This window comes from Ixodes scapularis, unplaced genomic scaffold (assembly GCF_016920785.2).
Source record: "Ixodes scapularis isolate PalLabHiFi unplaced genomic scaffold, ASM1692078v2 PGA_scaffold6__148_contigs__length_123643588, whole genome shotgun sequence".
NCBI classification, from domain to species: Eukaryota; Metazoa; Arthropoda; class Arachnida; order Ixodida; family Ixodidae; genus Ixodes; species Ixodes scapularis.
Genome location: NW_024609881.1, coordinates 20,299,608 through 20,320,027, shown reverse-complemented (window position 1 = coordinate 20,320,027; position 20,420 = coordinate 20,299,608). Strand labels below are relative to the sequence as shown.

At 49.2% G+C, this 20,420-nt stretch overlaps 1 protein-coding gene and 1 pseudogene across 1 annotated transcript; one reads left to right on the top strand and one right to left on the bottom strand.

Annotated features, from left to right (window-relative positions):
• Positions 1-3,650: 3,650 nt before the first annotated feature.
• On the bottom strand, positions 3,651-5,538 carry LOC115313523 (annotated as a pseudogene).
• A 7,243-nt stretch (positions 5,539-12,781) lies between these two features.
• On the top strand, positions 12,782-19,819 carry LOC115331898 (solute carrier family 22 member 7-like). Its single transcript, XM_029994163.2, has 2 exons — positions 12,782-13,438; positions 18,758-19,819. The coding sequence occupies exons 1-2, from the start codon at positions 12,782-12,784 to the stop codon at positions 19,817-19,819; spliced, it is 1,719 nt and encodes a 572-aa protein (XP_029850023.2).
• Positions 19,820-20,420: the final 601 nt, after the last annotated feature.

Below are 20,420 nucleotides of genomic sequence, written 5' to 3'. Positions count from 1 at the left end.
GGTCATCTCCACCAACACAAAAGGACGTAGTATGTACAGATCAAGCGCCACAGCCATCATCGCACAATGCAAGAACGTTGACAACGTTTACAGGTCGACGCGATAAGGCAACATCCATCCACCCTCAAACTTGAACAGAAGTATGAACTGTGTATAGAATAGTAGTGGAAGAGATCTTTTTGTTCAAGTTTGAGGGTGGATGGATGTTGCCTTATCGCGTCGACCTGTTAACGTTGTCAACGTTCTTGCATTGTGGGATGAAGGCTGTGGTGGTTGATCTGTATAGACTTCGTCCTTTTGTGTTGGTGGAGATGACCTTGAGACTGAGTCTATATAAGGAGGTGGACTAAATAAATAAGTTAGCTGAGTTTGAGACGTCGTCCTGTCTATTTTCTCTCCCTTCTACGTTTTGATGTTTCTTCTCTACCCGTCTCAGGTTAATTCAACATGGTTAGCCTGTTTTTGCTTCTTTGCCACATATCTTCCTGTTTTTGAAGTTATGGTTGAGAGTAGGATTGGAATACGAAGTTTCAGTCCCAGACTTTCTACTCTGAGAAAATCGGAGATCGCTTGTGAAAATCGCAACAGTACCAAAAAGCCAGATTGAGTGGTGTAGCTCGTAGAGCCTGGGATGGTAATCATTTGACCACATAGGCAACTGCAGACAAGAAATGCACCCAACTAAATGTGATGGACTGTTCGGGTAAAGCTCCCATTGGACTGTTTTTATTACAGCAACAATCTGAGAGACATTTTCCAGTGCTCGCTTCACCTATAAGTATTTCTCGCTTTTATTAAACTTGTAACCAATCCAGTGTAAACACACTATGACAGCCACCTGGTTCGGGCCTTCGGCCTTCATGCTCTACCCCCGTCTCTCGTGAGCAAAAGAAATGGCATCTTCAAATTAACTGATGTCGCCCAGATGAAGTAGTGGTTCAAAAATATTTACTGACCCTCTGCTTCCTCTATACACTGGTCCAAATGAGAGTTGTCCTTGTCCTAAACAATCGAGTGACTTTACATGACGCGAACTCGGTGTAAAAGGCAACCTCCACTGGATAAAACCGCAACACCCAGGGAGCTTCATCTCAATCTAGCTTCTTTACTCCCGGTGTGGTAGCGGAGTCTGCAAAGCATACTTCCCGGGCAGAAATTATTAAAGTGGTGGAGAAATTTCGAACAAGCCGCTTGTGTGGCTCAGAGGTGTAGCTTCTTTTCCGGCGCCGCTCATCGGGGCTCTGATCGATGCATCGACCACTTCGGTCCACGACGAACCCTCTAGCAGCGCAGGTGGGTACAAAAGCGAGGTGCTCGCCCTCGCAGGATAGCATGATATTGCTAGCTTCCGCCGGTTGCGAGTTGCTTTTCACTACGCACTCCGACACCGGGCGGGATGTACTACAGTCCACTCTGGTGCAGAATATAAGTTCTGGTACATGCAGCTTGTAAGCAAGGCGCTGCAAAGAGCCGTTAGGTGTCAGCGGAAATCCCGATGCCTTCTCTCTTCGATTAGGTTGGCGCTCACTCACCTGCTATTGACAAAAAAGGAAGTCTAATTTCCACGGAAGAGAGACCACGGTCTCGATTATGGGAACGTTTTTATCAGTTTCTTCGTAGCCTCAGTCACGCCGCACTCAATCGGCGACCACCGTTGCTTTGTCGCCGGTTGTGTCACCGACCACTACCGGCCGCACCGCTGCACCGACTGAACACCAACTGAACGCTTCACTTACACGCCCTCAATGTCGTTTTCAATGTTGTGACGTAACGGTTTGCTGATTGGTGCAAATGGCTTACTTAAAGTTCGCGCTATACCCGCTTGGGGAATAATTGGCACTGGCGGCAGCCCTTGCACCTCCCAATGACCCAACTCCCCCAATATACGGCTCTGGAGTAGCGCAATCGAGAACGCCATCTCCGGGGACTAGCGGCAAACGCCCGAGGGTTCCAACTCCGATCAGAAATGTATGGGGAACTTGAGAAAATCATTGTTTCTTCAATATTGGGGGGATGTATGGAACGTCAATAGTTTTTGACATAATGAAGCAAAATTTTAAAATTATTTGCGCTAAGTTGCAAGCCATGTAAGGACGTAACTTTTTTTTAAAAAATTGCCTGAACGGCATCATGCAGCAGACGACGCGGCGACGTCACAGCGACATCGCAGCGTCCACGTGACCCGCTCCGGCCAACCCAGAAAGTTCCTCTCCGCTGAGCACACAAATCGTCTGCTTCAAACGCCATTGCCTTGGAAATTGCCTTCTCGCAATTTTCACAGGCTTCCAACATTATTAAAACTTTGATAAAGTGTTTAGTGCTTTACCAGCTTCACGATAGACTAGTTTCGAAAAGTGTGAACTCGGCATTTATTTTTTAATCGGCCGTGTTGTGCCGATCTCTAAGTATTCTCCCATAGAGCGGGCCGCCTCTTGGAACCCTGAGTACCACGTGACTCGCGCCGAGGTGCTCTGTCGGCCATGATGTTGTCGAAACACGCGGATCAAAGGATTGCGCCACTCTGCTCCGTAGGAGCTATATAGTGCTCTAACCCCACCTAGGCGCGGAGGCAGAGAGGTGAACTAAAGTGCGCCGTCGAACCGTGACGACTACGGGCTCCTCGTCTGGCGATAGGTTCAAACGATAGACGCGCTCTTGGTTTCGATTTCGGTGGTGAGATGTGATGAAAAAAGTTTATTGAACGTTGGATATTCTTTTAAAGTTGTAGTTGGGAATTAATAGGTTTCATACTGTGTATAAAAGCATAAACTGAAGCGATCACTCCGTCTGTCACTGGTTGAACGCATCCCGCACTGCTACCTCAGGCGCGTAACAAGCATTGAGCAACAATGGACAAAAAAAAAAAAAAAAGAAGAGGTACGAGGCGCCGGGGGCGGTGGACTTTTGGTTTTGGTTTCGTGCGTCGTCTCGTGTTCGCTTTGCGAACTGGTGTCTCACCAATCATGCCGCGTTTATGTGCAGTAGTAGGTTGCGCGAAACTTCGGCTAAAGACGTGCGGTCGATCGGGCGACGTTAGTTTGCATAAACTGCCGAGCGCATTGCTGCATCGGTCGCCAATCCAGAGTTCTGCGTCCTTAGCAGCATCTCCCGTTCAGTCGGCGTGAGGTCGCTGAACGGGAGCTTAAACTCGTTTGCGAGCGCGGCGTTCTCGTCCATTTCTTCCAGGTTTTCTTCACAGACCGCCGTGCACTAGAGCGAACCACGGGAGCCACACTGAGTGTGCACTAAATCCTACCGATGCCGGCAGTGCTTCCTGACGTCACTTCTCTTTCCAGAGGCGAAAAAGGGAAGAAATCTGAATGTTTGTTTCGGTTTCGCAAATTTATTTGCAGGTGCAGAAATAAGAGTCACAACGTTCTAGAAAAAAGTGTGGCATGCCAAGACCCCAATGCTTCCGAAAACGCCTTCTTTCCTTTTTGTTTTTAATAAATTGCCTTCATGGTCGCTTTGAACCATGGAAACAAAAACGCAAATAGCATGTGTTGTTGTTGTTGAAGACGTTTATTGATAGGTGAAAATTTCACCAGTCAATTTGTTGGAGCAAGTTTAAAAATGGATGGATAGGCGGGACATTGGCAATTTACAAGTAATAGTATAGCTGTGGTCCCGCCACTTGGAGTATAGACTCCCTAGATATGAATGTCCAAGCCGGTCTCACTCAGAAATCCGAGCAGACTGGACAGGACCGCGACACGCATGTCTTTGTCTCCCACTGGTTTACACGAGGCTTCGAAGCACGTAGGGCGGTGTTGTTGTTCTAGCGTGTTCAGGGCTTTCGTCCTTTCTTCATTAAAAATCGGACAGTGCCAGATCAGATGACATTCGTCCCACTTGACGTCTCGATTTCTGCAGTAGATGCAGCCTTCAGAGCAGGCTTCCTCTTCTTTCCTTTGCTTCTTTGACAATAGACTATAATCGTGATCTACTGCCGTTGAAGCGTTGGCGAGTTTCGTCTTCCTCTCACGGGCCGCTCGCTCCCATCGCTGGGTGCGGGCTGGCGTGATGCCGGCTTGGGCCCTTAGCCTTCGGAGGGTGACTGTCTCGTGCCGTCGGAAAGTTCCCGAAGGAATGGTCGCTTCGGGGGGCTCGCCTCTGGCGTTGAGTTTGGTCTGCTCAATATTCTTGTATGCTAATTTAATGTTGAGGATGGTTCCCTCGGGGTCGTACAAGTTGAAGGCGGTCGGTGGCGGTTCCACAGAGGGGGCTGGCCCTTGGTCCTGGCGTCGAAGGTCGATACGATTAAGCTCTTCGATCGCCGCCCGGTGCACCCTCTCGTTGCCGGCGATGCCCGCGTGACCGGGAATCCACTCCACCCTGATGGTGAGCGGGTTTAGGTGGCACCGTTCCAGGTTCTGCGCCAACCGGAATATTTCCCCCGACTGCTCCGTGTGCCATGACTTGCGTCCTGAGCGCTCTCACGGTGGCCTGGGAGTCCGTGAAGACGCGCAGTGTGCGGACTTTGTTGCTCGATGTCGCAGCCGCGTCTTTGATGGCTTCAAGTACGGCTCTGACTTCCGCTTCCTGTGCAGATCCGCATCGCTGCAGCTCCGTGCTTTTCGTTGTCTTCTCATAATGCCACGCCGCCGTGGCCGCCACTCCGTCTTTGAATGCTGCGTCAGCGTACGCATAAAGCTCGTCGTCACCTCCGTTCTTCTGCTCGTGCCGTCGAGCAAATTTGCGCCTTCTGCCGGTGTTTGTCGCCGAGTTCATCCTTCTCGGGATCGGCCTGGCTGGGGTGACCGTTGTCTTCTGCCACGGTGGGATGGGATTCGGTATCGGTGGTGGAGTCGTCGTTGCATACAGAGAGCTCCATGAGGGCACGAGTTCTGCTATGGCCCTGCCCTGACGGGTATGTGTTAGTTTGGCAGCATACATCCACTCCTGATGCCGTTGGATCTCTTCCAAGGAGAGCATAGGGACGGCTTCGTGTAGTAATTCCAAGCGCGTACGCTTCGGCAGGCCCGAGATGCAGCGTCGCGCGTCATTTAATAGTGTTTCCAGTTTGGCCCGTTGATTGGTGTTGAGTTTGTAGAAACGAAGGCCGTAGGATATTTTGGATACCAGGGCAGCTTGTACTACGGTCCTCGCTAACCTTTCTCCGAGACCCATGACTCGTGTCGCTAGTCGTCGTACGATCGAGAGCCCTTTCTTCCAGTTAGTTCGCATTCGCTCAATCCAGATGGTTGGGTCGCCGCCCGAGTGAATGTTCACTCCTAGGATGGAGTGCTCTGTCGCCTTTTGGATCTGCTGCCCGTTAAAGCGCAGGTCAGCGTCGACCTTGTCCCAGTCTTTCCCAAAGGCCATATATCTGGTCTTCTCGGGCGATGGACGAAGGCCGCTCTCTGTCAAGAAATCGCTCACCACGTCGAGGGCCCGTTGGATCGTCGTCTCAGGAAGAGGCGCGCTGTCACTTCCCATCGTCCACACAGTGATGTCGTCCGCATAGACCGTGAATGCTAGGTCCGGAACGGCAGTGAGTCTCCATAAGAGAGGCGCCATCGCCAGGTTGAATAGCATCGGCGACAACACTGATCCTTGCGGCACGCCGATCTCGTTGGATTTCTCTGTACTACTCCTGTGCTTGCCAGTTTTCACCAGGTATTTGCGTCCGCTTAGAAAAGACTTGATGAAGTTCAGTGGCCTGCCTCGCACCCCTAGCTTGCGAGTCGTGTCGATGACTGTGGTGTGAGGCAGGGTGTCGAAGGCTTTCTTGATGTCCACTGCCACCAGGAGTTTGCGGTGGCATTGCGTCGGCCGGTTCATTAAGTACTCTCGAATCAGTACAAGACTGTCCTGTGTTCCTAGATTTTTGCGGAATCCTGTCTGAGCAGGGTGTAACAGCTCCCTCTTCTGCTCGATTATCCAGTCGATCCGTGCAAGCACCACGCGCTCCATCAGTTTGCACAGGACAGAAGTGAGCGAGATGGGGCGCATGTTGCTCGCGCAGTCGGGCTTCTTCCCTGGTTTCGGGATGGGGCACACCCAGGACAGTTTCCAGCTATCTGGGATGGTGCCCTCGCGCCAGTGGTCATTGATTAATTTCAACAGGTCTCTCTTGATCGCCTCCGGGAGGTTCTTGAGCATGGAATTAGTGATCCCGTCTGGCCCCGCCGCGCTTCGCTCGTTGCCCTTTTCGATCGCTACCTCCATTTCCCACTGTGTAAAATCCGCTTCATACTCCTCGTTTTTCGATTCTTCATGGTTGTAGATTAGGGGGTTTGGGCTGGTAGCGGGCTGTGGGAAAAAGACGTCCCCTATCTCATCTAATATTTGCTTGACTTTCTTATTTTCCGCTAAAGCCAGGTTCGGTGCCGTGTTTCCCCCCTTGCTCTTGCCCAGCATCATGTTGCATACGGCCCACATACGCCTCAGTGAAGTTCGTTCGTTGAATCCTTTGCACAACTTGGTCCAGTCGTCCCTGCACAGGTTGTTGGCGTGTCGTTGCGCCTCCTTTGAGTACCTGTTTGCTTTTCGGATGTCCCGTTTTTTCCGAGTGCGACGGTAGCGTCGCAAGTAGTTTGTTCTTTTGCGCCAGAGGGACAGTAGCCTGGTGTCCGGGATCGGCGCTCCTATTTCGACTAGGGTCTCGACCGTGGCAGTCTTGGCCGCTTCCCTCATTCGTTTTGTCAGGTCGTCAAAGGTTGTACCCGTAGACTCTTCTAGAGCGGCACGGAAGTCATCCCATACTGTGGTCTTGACCCTTCTCTTTTTCTTGCGTCGCTTCGTTTTGCCAAGAATCGACGTCTCTATAGGGTGGTGGTCGCTGCCCCACGTGTCTTCGAAAACTTTCCATTCGGTCTTTCTCGCAGTACGCGAGTCGGTCCAAGTCAGGTCGGGCGTTGTGTCTTGCTGTTTGATATTGGGCGTGGTCCGTGTCTTACCCCCCTGTTCGTTGATTAGGACCAGTCCTGTTCCGGTGGCTCTGCGGAGCAGCTCAGTACCCCTGATCGACGATTTGGCGTAGCCCCATTCTTCATGTTCGGCATTAAAGTCCCCTCCGATCAGGATCGTGTGCTTCCTTTTATTTATTTATTTATTTGAAAATACTGCCAATCCCTTAGGGATTTTCGCAGGAAGGAGCACACAAAAGTAAGTACACACTCGTTCATATTTCATGAAATCTACAACAAAAAATGCAAGTAAATTGTACAATAAACACTGGGATATAAATTGGAGTAGAAATACCTTTAAGATTAATACACATGGGTTAACATACATTTCCAAAGCCAAATTAAACCACTGTTCAACAACCACACGTAAAAAAAAATGCAATTAAAGTCATTCATAATTACACATCACTGTGCAATAAAACATCCAATTGAGATAGAAATGATGTGATGGAGGTGCTGTTAGTAATGACAGGATCTAGTTGATTCCATTCTCTGGTAGCTAAAGGAAAAAAAGAGTAGCGGAAGCAGTCATTTTTAAAGCTGTATTCAGTCAAGGTTTTACCATGTTTGTGCCTGGTCTGTCTAGTGTTTGATAAAGAGACGTACTTGGATTTGTCAATTTTGAAAGCATCATGCAGCAAAGAGTACAAGAACTTAAGCCTAAGTCGCTTTGCCCTGTCAGCTAGTGTAAGAAGACCACACTTTTTAAGAAGTTCAGTGGGTGAGTCGGTGCGCCTGTATTTGTTAAAAATAAATCTTACTGCTTTGCGCTGTATATTTTCAAGCTTAGCTATATTATTCTTCGTGTAAGGAAACCAAACGATGTTTGCATATTCTAGTGTTGGTCTAACAAGGCTAGTGTATGCTAAGAGTTTCGTGGGTGTAGCGGCTAGCTTGAGTGTTCTTTTTATGTACATAAGTTTTTTTAATGCCTCTGACGTTACATGATTTACGTGTAGATCCCACCTTAAATCTGAAGTAATAAATAAGCCTAAATATTTACACTGAGTCATCCGTGAAATCGTTACATCATCAAAGCCGTACTGAAATTCAGAGATAGATTTCTTTCTTGTTACAGACATGCAAACAGTTTTGCTCACGTTGAGGGACATCTGCCAATCAGCGCACCATTTATTGATTAACTGGAGAGAGCTATTTAGTACAAGGTGATCATCCGATGTGTTGATTTCCCGGTATATGATACAATCATCTGCAAATAATCTAATTTTAGCATCAATGTTAGTTGTAATATCATTAATGAAAAGTAGGAAGAGAACTGGCGCAAGGACAGAACCTTGCGGAACGCCGGAGGTAACTCTGACAGTTTCCGAAGCCTCTTGTCCATATTGCACAAACTGGGAACGGTTTGATAAGTAGTTATCAATCCAACTGACTATAGGTCCTTCGCCAATAGCATGTTTTAGCTTGATGATTAACTTGGGGTGTGAAACTCTATCAAATGCTTTCGAGAAATCGAGCAGTAGTATGTCTACTTGCTTTCTGTTGTTAATGCTTAGGCTCACGTCATGCAAAGTTTCAAGGAGTTGGGTGACTGTTGAAAGACCACTTCTAAATCCATGTTGTTCAGGAGAAAGAATTTGGTGTGCATCAAGAAATGTTGTAATGTGCTTTAGAATGATGTGTTCAAGTAGTTTACAACAAGTACAGGTGAGAGAAATCGGTCTAAAGTTCGAGGGGTTGTTGATGTCACCTGACTTGTGTATAGGTATGACTTTACATTTTTTCCATTCAACGGGTAGCTGACACGTGCTAAGAGACTTATTAAAGATTATGTACAAGTATTTGCTCATCCATTCAGCGTATCGTTTTAAGAAGGCGTTAGGAATATTATCAGGACCGCTGCCTTTTTTTGTATCTAGGTTAAGTAAGAGGTTTAAAATTCCGGGTTCAGTTATTACCAGAGGCTCCAGAGCAATAGCGTTAGGTTCGAGATTACGAATAGTACCATTATCTTCTGTAAAAACGGACTGAAAGTAACTATTATACTCATTTGCCTTATTTCGGCTCTCCTCAGTGTTTAGACTGGGAGAGTTCGTTTTTTTGGGATTAACATGGTTCCAGAATTTAGTTGGAGAGTTCTTTAAGAATTCATGAAGAGTCACGTTGTAATACTTTTCTTTTGCATCTTTTGTTTTATTTTTTAGCACTTTTACCAATTCAGCAAGGGCAAGTCTGCCCTCTGGGCATGCTTTTGTTTTCAGTGACTTTCGTTTTCTTTTAATCTTTCGCTTAGCATGGATGATATCGCGGTTGATCCATGGATTGTGTTTTTTTGTTAACTTTTTTCTTGTAGGTATGTATCTGGCAACACTGTAATGAACTATATCTCAGAACTTTTTCCATAAATCGTTAATGCTGACGTTATCGCTAGAGGCATACTCCGTAAAAAAAGAAAATTCATGGGAAAGATGAGATAGTATGCTCGCGTCGTCGGCGTTATTGAAGTTAAGCACAGATGATGGAGAAGAAAAGCGGATGCTGTCGCGAATTGGGAAAGAACAGACAACAATTTTATGGTCAGATATGCCGTCTATAACATCAACTTGTACTTCACTTTCTGGAAGATGGTCGCTAAAAAATACCAGATCAAGAACGTTACTAGTTGTTCCGTCGGCACGTGTAGGCTGGTTAACCATTTGCGTGAGGTTGAAACTTAACATAATGTCAAAAAGTGCGTCAGAACAGGTTGTGTCATACTGAAGAGTGGACCAATTGATATCAGGCAGGTTAAAATCGCCAGACAAAATAAGTTTGCAATCTTTAAGATGACTAGACATGTAATCATGCAACGCGGTCAAGCTGTCAAGCTCAGTGCCAGGTTTCCTATAAACTGCACCAACAAATATCGCATTCTTTTCGAACATGACTTTGCAAAAAACGGCCTCAACGTCAGGTACGTCAGGCAAACGTGTAAAAACGATTCCTTTTTTAATGATTATGGCTACGCCACCTCCACGTGACTGCCTGTCTTTCCTTATGATAACATAGTTCGGTGGTACAACTTCATGATCAAGCACAAACGGTGATAGCCAAGTTTCTGTCCGTACTCTCGTACTAGCTTCTCTATCCAGCCATGGTCGATTTCTGATCTTGTTTTCCTTGCCGTTGATGTCCTAGGTCGGTAGTACACTGACACTACCAGGATCGGGCCGTCGCATTCGCTCTCCACCAGAACGGCCACCACTTCTTGTGAGTCGGTACACCACTCTCCTGTGTCCACTTGCTGTTGGGGCATGAGGTCCTTGCGAACCAAGATTGCGGATTGCGGTTGCACTTTCGTTTTGCCTTTAACGGTCAGCGTGATGCTCGGTTTGTCGTACTTGACATACCCGGTCAGCTTTATCTCTGCCTCGTGCGTTTCCTGGAGCAGGATGACATTCACGGGCGTCTTCCGCTCATTGAGTCGTAATTTAAGTTCAGACTTCTTGCCCCGCAGTCCCCGGCAGTTCCACTAGAGAGCTGTAAACGTCTTCTCGTTTTTATTTCGTCTATGGTGTTGGTCCATGTCTGGGTTACTGGGCCGGTGCTGCCGGTCCTTGTCCAGGCTGGGTGAACATCAGCTGCAGTTGTTGCTGCATCTGCTGCATCATGACCTGTTGCTGTTGCTGTAGCTGTTGCTGGAGCTGTTGTTGCCATTTTTGAAGTCTACTCTCCACGAGTTGTAGGAGATGTTCGCCGATGAGGGGCGTGCCTGGAAGGCACCCCGATATTGGTGTGCTGTCCTGTGATAAAGGTGCATTTGGCGGGAAGGGCTGTTTTCGATCCTGCTGTGTTGGGGCACTTGCGCGCGCGCCGTGTGCTGATGTGGCCTTAGCAGTTGCTGCTTCGGCTTCCTTCCTTTTCCGTTCAACGACTTGTTCGTAGGTGACGGTGCAGCGCTGGGCACGTCGACGTGCTTCATCAGCTTTCTGCTGTTCTACTCGAATTTGGTGTTCCGCTTCTTGCTTACGTTTCCGGTCGGATTCGGCCTTCGTCTTGGCTTGGGCTTTGCGGGCCTCTTCTTGTTCTTGTCGGAGCTGTTTCTCGTACTTTACTTCCAGTTGTTGAATTTTCTCAAGTAGTTTGCGGCTACTTTCCTTAAGTTGAGCAAGTTCCACGGCCATTCTGCTGCTAATGTTGGTGGGCGGCCCAATATGGGACACGTCCGTGTTCATAGCTTTCGGAGCTAGGACTTGGCTGTACGACGTTTCTGTATCGCGCTTTGGTTGGTGGTGCAGCCGCTGGGTTGGGAGGGAGGGGAAGTCGTCCGGTTTGAATGTCGCCCGGGCAGAGGTCCTGCCCTTCGCAGCGGTAACCACTCCGCTGTTATAGTTGTGTCGACCGGCCGCCGCCCGTTTCTGGAGTTTGTCGTCCGCCCGGTTCCGGGCCCGACACGCTTCTGCTTCGAATACCGTGTGACCTGTCTTTCTGCAGTTCGGGCAGTACTTGCCCTGGCATGGCTGGTTGGTCGGGTGGATCTCGCCGCACGACTAGCACCGTTGCTTGCCTGTGCATACCGTGGTCATGTGACCTAGTTCGTGGCACTGTAGGCAGATGACCGCAGTTGGTTTGTAGGGAAACACAGTATGGTATTTTCCAAATAGTCGGATGCTCCTCGGGATACCCCTTCCTTCAAATGTGATTAAATGCGTCCCATTCTTGCCTAGGGGTCGAGTATGAATAATGTCATGGTAGTCCGCTATGGCATTGTCAACAATGCCTCGTGCTGCGTCGCCAGGTGAAGCGCCGTGTATAATTCCTCGTGGCTGACTGCCGGTTGTTGACCTGTATACTGTGACCTGGATCGTCTTGTTAGGGTCGTCTGTGGGCAGCTCTTTGAGTGCCATAAGTTCTTCTGCGTGGTGTTCCGTCTGCACGGTAATTGCGATGAAGTTATTTCTGTTATTGACGGTGTAACCTAACTGGTCGGATTCGCATGGCGACTTTAAGAGCTTCCGGAAGGTGCTCCACAGAAGCCATGAGTCCACGTTGGTGATTTTCATGGCCGTGGTGGGCTTGACGATGACCGTGTACCTCGGTCCGTCTTGTTCCTGCTGGGGTCGATTTGGCCTGTTTTTGCGCTGAGCTTTCTTCTTGTGGTAGTTCGGAACTTCCCATTCACCATTGTTGCAGTCGTCGTCGTCGTTGCAACCGTTGTCGTCCATTATTTCTCCTTTTGCGTCGAGAAACATGTCTGCCTGCGTCAAGTCTTCCCCTTTACGCTTTTTTGCTACTGAAGATTCGCGTAATCTTCGGGCTTCACAGTCGCTGGTTAGGCTCAGCGGTGTTATGGCGTCTGTCTCCATGTTCGAGGCACCCGCTTGGTTGACCGATGAACCGCATTCGACTGCAGTTGCAATTGTTCCATCGCCTCGGTGCAAAATCACGATGTCGCCGGAATTCGGCTGCGTGAATAGTGTTTCACATTCGGCTGTTGGGCCCAGTACCGGTGGCCGCAGCAGCGGTCTTCCTTCATCGCTGGAAGCCGTATTTGCCGAAGGTCGCTTACCCGGTTTTCGGCAAAGTGCGGTTAGCGAGGTCCTTAAAGCTTCCGATGTTCCGTGTGAACTTCGGCGCTAGAAGTAGCGCCGAAGTAGGACCTAAAAAAATCGCTTTAGTGGAGCTGGATGAGACACTTCTGATCCTATGCTAACACTTCGTCTTTCTTCCAATAGCATGTGTACGTCTTACTTCAAGATCATCATCGCCGATGAAAGGAAACGCAAGAAGGTTTGCACGAGCGCACGCGAAGGCTCGTTCTTCGTGCATCAACTGTCTCGACGACCTATCCGTTCCATCGGCTGCAATCTACGAATACTTGTCGAAAAGGACGGTTGCGTTAATCCCGCTGAAGATCCCCTTCTAAAAGAATGGCAAGCCTGAAGGCGAATAAGCTCGCCAACCCAAACACCGAGTTGGCCAACATCCGCCGCGCGTCGCCAAGAGTTTCTTGCACTGAAGAGGACATCCACGTCTACGGCTATGGCCAGTTCCAGAGGATGGCGCTGCTCTGCTCTATCGTCTCGTTCTTTATGAATGTAGTCCACAGCCAGACGCTCCTCGTCATGTCGCGTCCTGTGGCCCATTGGTGCAAGCCCCCCGACGAGTACGCCGGCTTGTCCGCGGACGAGTGGAAGAACACGAGCATCCCCAAGGACGTCGACGGACAATTCAGCAGCTGCACCCGCTACGAACCGCCAATGCCAACGCCCGCGGACAACAAGTCCGAGGTCAGCTGCGACTGCTGGGACTACGACAGCGAGGTTGGCGCCACCATTGTGAGGGATTTCAGCCTCGTCTGCGACAGGATCTGGCTGCTCCGGGCGCTCCGGTTCGTGTACTCACTCGGCGGATCGGTGCTCCTGCCCGTCATGGGCTCAGCGGCCGACAAGTATGGGCGCAGGGCAGTCCTCGGCCTAACCCTGTTCGGCCTGGTCATTTCCGGGGTGGTCACGTCCCTGGTGGAGACACTGGTCGAATTCGCGGTGCTGCAGCTTCTCACGTCTGCATCGATCAGCACATTTCAGGTTGGTGACCGGGTGCGCGGTTCCGTTTTTAGATAATAATATTACAACGTTTTTCTTCTATTTCAATCTATTAAGTCAGGTGAACAGTACAGCGCACAAAAAGACAAAGATATATTGCTTCTCGCCTTTTGGACTTAGATGATTTCAATTTGATGACAAGGACAGAGAAAAGAAACATGCACGACACGCAAGCGCTGACTGGCAACTAAGTTTATGCACAAAAGAAAGAAGAGAACGTACTGAAAGTTACGCTATAACAGGGCGTGGCACACACCCACACTACATCATCTAACTAATATCTCTTATTTTCCATATTCCTATATAAACAAAAGGTTTCTGGTTGTAGAAGAATGACTGATGGGTTTCTAATGCAGCTATTATTTATTATTACAAGGCGCTTCCGAAAAATTGGCGACTTGTTTTGTTTCCAAATATTGTTGTACCGTTTAAGGGGCTATGCAATAATTTTGACTTGGAAAGAGTTTGCAGTTTTTTTTAATTTTTTACAACGCTTATCTTACAAAAGATGGGACGGAAAAACCACCTCATTCTTTTGAAATTCAGTAGTCTCGCGATAATTCAAACATGGCTTTTTCGTACATCCGGTTAATTTAAACAAATCCCAATATTTCAGTTGTCCCGCAATGTTTTTTAATGTATTCATGAGCGCTTAATTTGAACGTTGTTTTCGTTTAATTCATACTTTTTATTCCCGCGGCCATGTTGAGTGCTCTTATTTCCGAGCACGGGTGCACTGCAGAGAGACAACGCCCACAAAGCGTATTTCCGCGGGCGTTGCTTGTTCACAGTACACGGGTGATCAGTAGGAAGCGTATTCAACGGGGCTCCAGCAGGACACACATGAGCTAAGAGAACAGGCACCACGCAGAAATTCACATGGCAACTTGAGCGGACGCTGTGACCTGGCAGCACGGAATAGGTCCACGTTACAGCGTAAGCGCAAGTTGCTCTGAAAGCTGCCACTAGGTGCCCATTTTCATCGCTCATGTGTCCCCCGTTAATAGTCCACATTAGACAACATGTTGGCCCGATGAACAAACCGAAATTTTGTTTTCAGTTGTCATACGCTTTCCAAGTAGTGCACTATAAACAGAATTTTCGAGAGATAAATAAACTTACGTCAAGGATTTCATAATTGTTTTATAACTGGCATACATGCTCGTGATCAGTAGGCCTATGTAGAGGAAATCATCAGCTATTTGTTTTGTATGTAAAGCCATTCGTATGAAAAGATATAATAGTAACTTGTATACTATTTAAATGAACTTCTAATAAAGCAAACAAAATTTGCAGCATCCTGGAGTTTAAATTAATAGGGATCTACTGTATCGCAATTACGTAGCGTAATATCAAAGCAAATAACGGGAATAGTTCGCGATTTGCAGCCGCGGGGTGGCGGTGATAGGAAATAAGGTGTGACGCACACCTGGGTGTAATGTAATAAGTTAGCAAGATGTGGCGTTATCTGCTCAATCAAATGCTATATCTTATGAATATTTTCCTGTCAACATGTGTGAATGCGTCAATACCTTTATATCATCGACAAAGCTGTACATTATTCAGTTTTAGGGGCGCAAGTTTCCCTGAGGTAAAAACAACCGCATCTCCACGGGGTGATTGATGTTGATTGAAGCAAAGTTCTGGTGGTGCTTGTCTGCGTAGACGCTGAGTGGCAGCATGCCGAGCCTTTCGTTCGTTTTCATCCATGTCACGCTGCGGTAAAATGCTCAAATGCGTATAAAACCACGTTCCATACCACACACTCTCTTTCTGACATGGATGAAAAGGAACGAAAGGCTTGGCATGCTGCGGCTCACCGCCTACGCTGACAAGCACCACCAAAGCTTCGCCCCAGTCAACATCATTCACCACGCGGAGATGCGGTTGTTGTTTTTTTTTTTTTTGCCCGACACGAGCACGGGAGCACGTGAGCTTACGAGCAGGAGCACGTGCACCCGATGGCGGACGGACATACGGACATGGCTAGCCCCTAAAGGCCCTGTCACATTGAGGAAACATGGCGGAAACATGAACAAAACATGTTTCTCAACAGTCGGGAAACATGTCGGCTGTCGGCTCTGTTGCCCGACAACCCTGTCACATTGAGGAACAGCAACACAACATGGACGACAGCGACAATGTTGTCTCGGTGTGACAGCTTTTGGCAACAGAAACCTCGACAACTTGTGTCGGCCGATACGTGTTGCCCATTTCGGTGGCTGAGCGAATTTTTTTCCAGAAACACGGCAACATCTATATTTTTTTGTACAGATAGTCGCACGAGAATGCTTCAATAATAACGTCAAGCGTGAAGGGCCAATTTGAACGCGGCTTCTTGCGCGGCGGCAGCTGATCGTCAGAATCATCTGAATCGATGGCACAAAGAAGCACCCTGTCACACTGCGGAAACAGTCGGAGAACTTTAACCTTCAACACGAGGAAAACATGTTTTCGGGGACCCTGTCACATTGCGGAAACAGCAACAGTCCGGAAACATGTTGCTGTAGTCCGAAAACCATGTTTCCCAACTTGTTCTCCGACACTCGCGGAACATCCTGTCACACCGAGAAAGCGTGTTGGAAGAACACAAATTGCCTCCTCTCCTGCGCGCTGCCTCCCTCTCTCTTTCACCCTCGTCTGCCCGGCCGGCTCGGCTAAGTTACAAGCGCGAGCTCCGGGCTTTCAGTCCCTGCCAAGCACGCGCGCTCGTGCAGTGCAAGCACTGTTCTGGGCCAGATGCTCGCGCGGCTGCGTCTGGACCGAAGCTGAAAGGAAGCATAGGCGGCTAGGCTCAGATCCGCTGGCTCCGCTCGCCCCTTGAATCGTTGCAATTTTGGATCGCCGTCTCATCGCCGTCGCTCTACCGTAGTCGATTCATCAGCCGCGCGAACCATCTTGTGTCCTCTGGATTTGGCGGTTGCGTTCTGCTACAGGGCTAGACCCTTGCAGGAAGGCATACGCGCCGGCCACAGCAGCAGCTTCTGCTTTGGTGCTTCTTTGTGCCATCGATTCAGATGATTCTGACGATCAGCTGCCGCCGCGCAAGAAGCCGCGTTCAAAACGGCCCTTCACGCAATTATTGAAGTATTCTCGTGCGACTATCTGTACAGAAAAACATGGATGTTGCGTGTTGCTGGAAAAAAATTCGCTCAGCCACCGATATGGGCAACACGTGTCGTCCGACACAAGTTGTCGAGGTTTCCGTTGCCAAAAGCTGTCACAACGAGACAACATTGTCGCTGTTGTCCATGTTGTGTTGCTGTTTCCTCAATGTGACAGGGTTGTCGGGCAACAGAGCCGACAGCCGACATGTTTCCCGACTGTTGAGAAACATGTTTTGTTCATGTTTCCGCCGTGTTTCCTCAATGTGACATGGCCTCAAAGCAGAAACTGCTGCTGTGGCCGGCGCGTATGCCTTCCTGCAAGGGTCTAGCCCTGTAGCAGAACGCAACCGCCAAATCCAGAGAACACGAGATGGTTCGCGCGGCTGATGAATCGACTACGGTAGAGCGACGTCGATGAGACGGCGATCCAAAATGGCAACGATTCAAGGGGCGAGCGGAGCCAGCGGATCTGAGCCTAGCCGCCTATACTTCGTTTCAGCTTCGGTCCAGACGCAGCCGATGCTACAAGCGCGAGCGTCTGGCCCAGAACAGTGCTTGCACTGCACGGGCGCGCGTGCTTGGCAGGGATGCTGAAAGCCCGGAGCTCGCGCTTGTAGCTTAGCCGAGCCGGCCGGGCCGACGAGGGCGAAGGAGAGAGGGAGGCAGCGCGCAGGAGAGGAGGCAATTTGTGTTCTTCCAACACGCTTTCTCGGTGTGACAGGATGTTCCCCGAGTGTCGGAGAACAAGTTGGGAAACATGGTTTTCGGACGACAGCAACATGTTTCCGGACTGTTGCTTTTTCCGCAATGTGACAGGGTCCCCGAAAACATGTTTTCCTCGTGTTGAAGGACAAAGTTCTCCGACTGTTTCCGCAGTGTGACAGGGCCTTAAGGAGCTTCGCCCCTAAAACAGAATCTATTCCTCCCTTGAGCATTTCTATTCTTCTTGACTCTTCTTTTCACTATTTGTCCCCTTGCTACTATGCCAGTTGAACTTCCCTCCAGAAAAGCACACTCTTCTCCTCCCTCCCTCTCTTCTTTTTCCCCCTCTCCACACCACTCAGACCAACCATCAAGGTCACCATGTGAATCGCAAGCAGAGGACGCGCGAGTTGGAGGCTCTAAAAAAGAACCCAAAGGGGATTCTCCGTGTCCTCAATGCACCCGGAAATACGTCACTGAGCACGTGACTCGGAAGACGATGTAAGAGTTGAGAGTGGATTGGAGACGCCGAAAATGTCAATTGTATGACTTTTCTGTTTTCAAGAACGAACGCGCGAAGGCAAATTTGTTTTCAGTTTTTTTTTTTAATCCAGACATGACAGGGAAAAACTACAATTATTCAACCGCATTATTCGGTCAACTAATTGTTGTAGTTTTTCCCTGTCACGTCTGGATTTCGTAAAAAATATGCCGTCAAGGATTACTTCTCACTAGTGTTCAGCGTTAGGACATAAATATTGTGAAGGTTTTTTTTCATCTTTCTCACCTGTAAAACGGCATGAGAAGGCGACCGTAGCGCAGTCTTCAATTTTATACATGTTTTGCACTTGATGTCATCCAGCCATACTAATAGGCATTCCCTGTTGTTCTTGCCAAGAAAAACAAATTCGGTTGTGCCAGACATGTGGTGTACGAGGTACACCCGCAGCAGTGCAAGTCATGTTTAACAATGGGACATATAACATGCTCGTTCTTGTCACTGACTTAACGGGTTCAAGGAGGCCTAAGAATGTACCTTCCCGAAAAATCCCGCAAGGCCTCTCGTCAATCCCATATTGCATCGCGCGGGGAATTGTGAAACCCGAGCGATGTATGCTCAGGCCGGCTCGAGCGTTTTGTACGTCCTGGAAGGAGCTTAGTGCCTCTAGCTTACCACTGCGAGATCAAAACAGGCGTAAAAAAGACTAACAGATCGATAAGCTGAAACGTAACCTAATATGTTATCGTCTTTTTTGTTTTTTTTTGTTTTTTTTATTTGTGTGTTTTGAAATCGCACAGCGCTTGACCAGCATGAACCACTCGCATTAATTGTTCTCCTTCACGCTCCGTACATCGAAATGCCGTACTACGTCAAAAAGACGATGAGAGGCGCTGCGTATTTTCGGAATGATCTATTGGTATGTTGAGAGCATCGAAGTGCCGTACCCCGGGAACGTTGAAGAGCTTCCGACACGATGCTCGTACCCCCCAGGCTATCAGCACCGTGCTGCTGTTCGAGGTGACTCCGCAAGACCACCGCATGCTCTTCTGCATGCTTAACATCTGCGTACCCCTGGTGCTGGGCACGGTGGTGCTCGGCCTTATAGGCACGACCTCGATGCACTGGTCGGCAATGCAGCTTGTTGTGTTATCGCCCACCCTACTGCTGCTGCTGACCTACCACTTAACGGACGAGGCTCCGCGCTGGCTTATCACTTCGTGGAAGTTCAAGGACGCCGAGCGGGTTATCCTCTGGGCGGCAAGAAAGAACGGACTCCCGGACCTGGACAAGGTACGCTTAGCGTACTTCAGGGTCAAGGAGAGGGCCGTCTCGCGCGACGGATTCACCGCCAGGCCCACCATCTTCAACATCGTTAGCTTGCCCCCGTTGCGTTCCCAAACGCTCATCGTTTTCGGTGGTTGGTGGGCCATCTTCAACTGCTACTACAGCATAGCTGAATACAAATCGTTCGGAGGCGGTGCCGTCTCCTTCTACATAATGATCGGGATCGCTAACATGTTCACTCAGACCGTCAACTACTTTGTCCTGAGGGGCTACGGCCGCCGGAAGCCGATATCGGCCTACTTTCTGGGGCTGTCCGTGCTGATGACGTCACTGGCGGCATTGGTGGCTCTGGGGATGGAGCTGGCGTTCGCGAAAGTCGCGGTTTCGACCGCTTTCCTGGTGGAAGTGGCGTTCACAACCATGTTTGTGTTCACCGTCGAACTGTATCCGACAGCGGTGCGCAGCGCTGGCATGTGCGGCGCTTTCCTGTTCGGACGCCTAGGCGGCATCTCAGCGTCGCTTTTCAGCATCCTGCGACTTCTGGATCCTCCGATGGACAGGCTGATCCCCATGCTCGTCAACGCGGTCGTGTTCTTTACCTTAGGTTTGCTGGTCGTCTTGTTGCCAGAGACGTTGGCGATGAGGGCCACCGACAAGGGCCAGGAGGCTGCGCAAGAGGACAAGTGGAGGTTGGACTCGCCGCTGAAGCGGAAGAAGAAGAGCAGACAGGTTCCCAGGAAGTGCATTGTTCGAAAACTTGACCGATAAGCACTTGAGTGAGTCCCCGGGGTGTGTGGAACGTGGGGATGTGCTCAGAAAACTAGTCACCGGTCTTCCTTGAACCAGTTCAATCAAAATGAATGGCGAACGGTATGGGACCCATCTGGTCACACTGACTCAGTGGCTAAGAGGCGTAGGGTCTTTTCTGCCACTCAAAGAGCCTGACAATGAAACCACGACAAAGATCGTCCTTTTCATTGTCTGAACGGATTAAAGAAAGACCAACGACTGGCGTACTGAGCTCACTGAGGGGCATGATACATTTAATGGGGTATTCACACGAGGGATGATTTTCGGGCTGGGTTGTGCGTGACATCAGTGATCGGTGGAAACGGAGCGACTCGCTCCCCGACTCAAGCTCTTACACGAACGGCGGGGAGCCAAGCCAAGAGGGGCGTCTGTGTTATCGGACGCATTTAGCGGTCGTACTTTCGACAACAGGGCTCGGTGCACGCTGACAAAAAAAAAACAACAAAAAAACGGAGGAGTACACGAAACGGCGATACGCCATCGTAGCAGTAGCGTTCTTTGGTCCAAAATTTGGCGAACTGTTTCCTACTAAAACAAAGGTGCTTCTTGAATAGGTGAA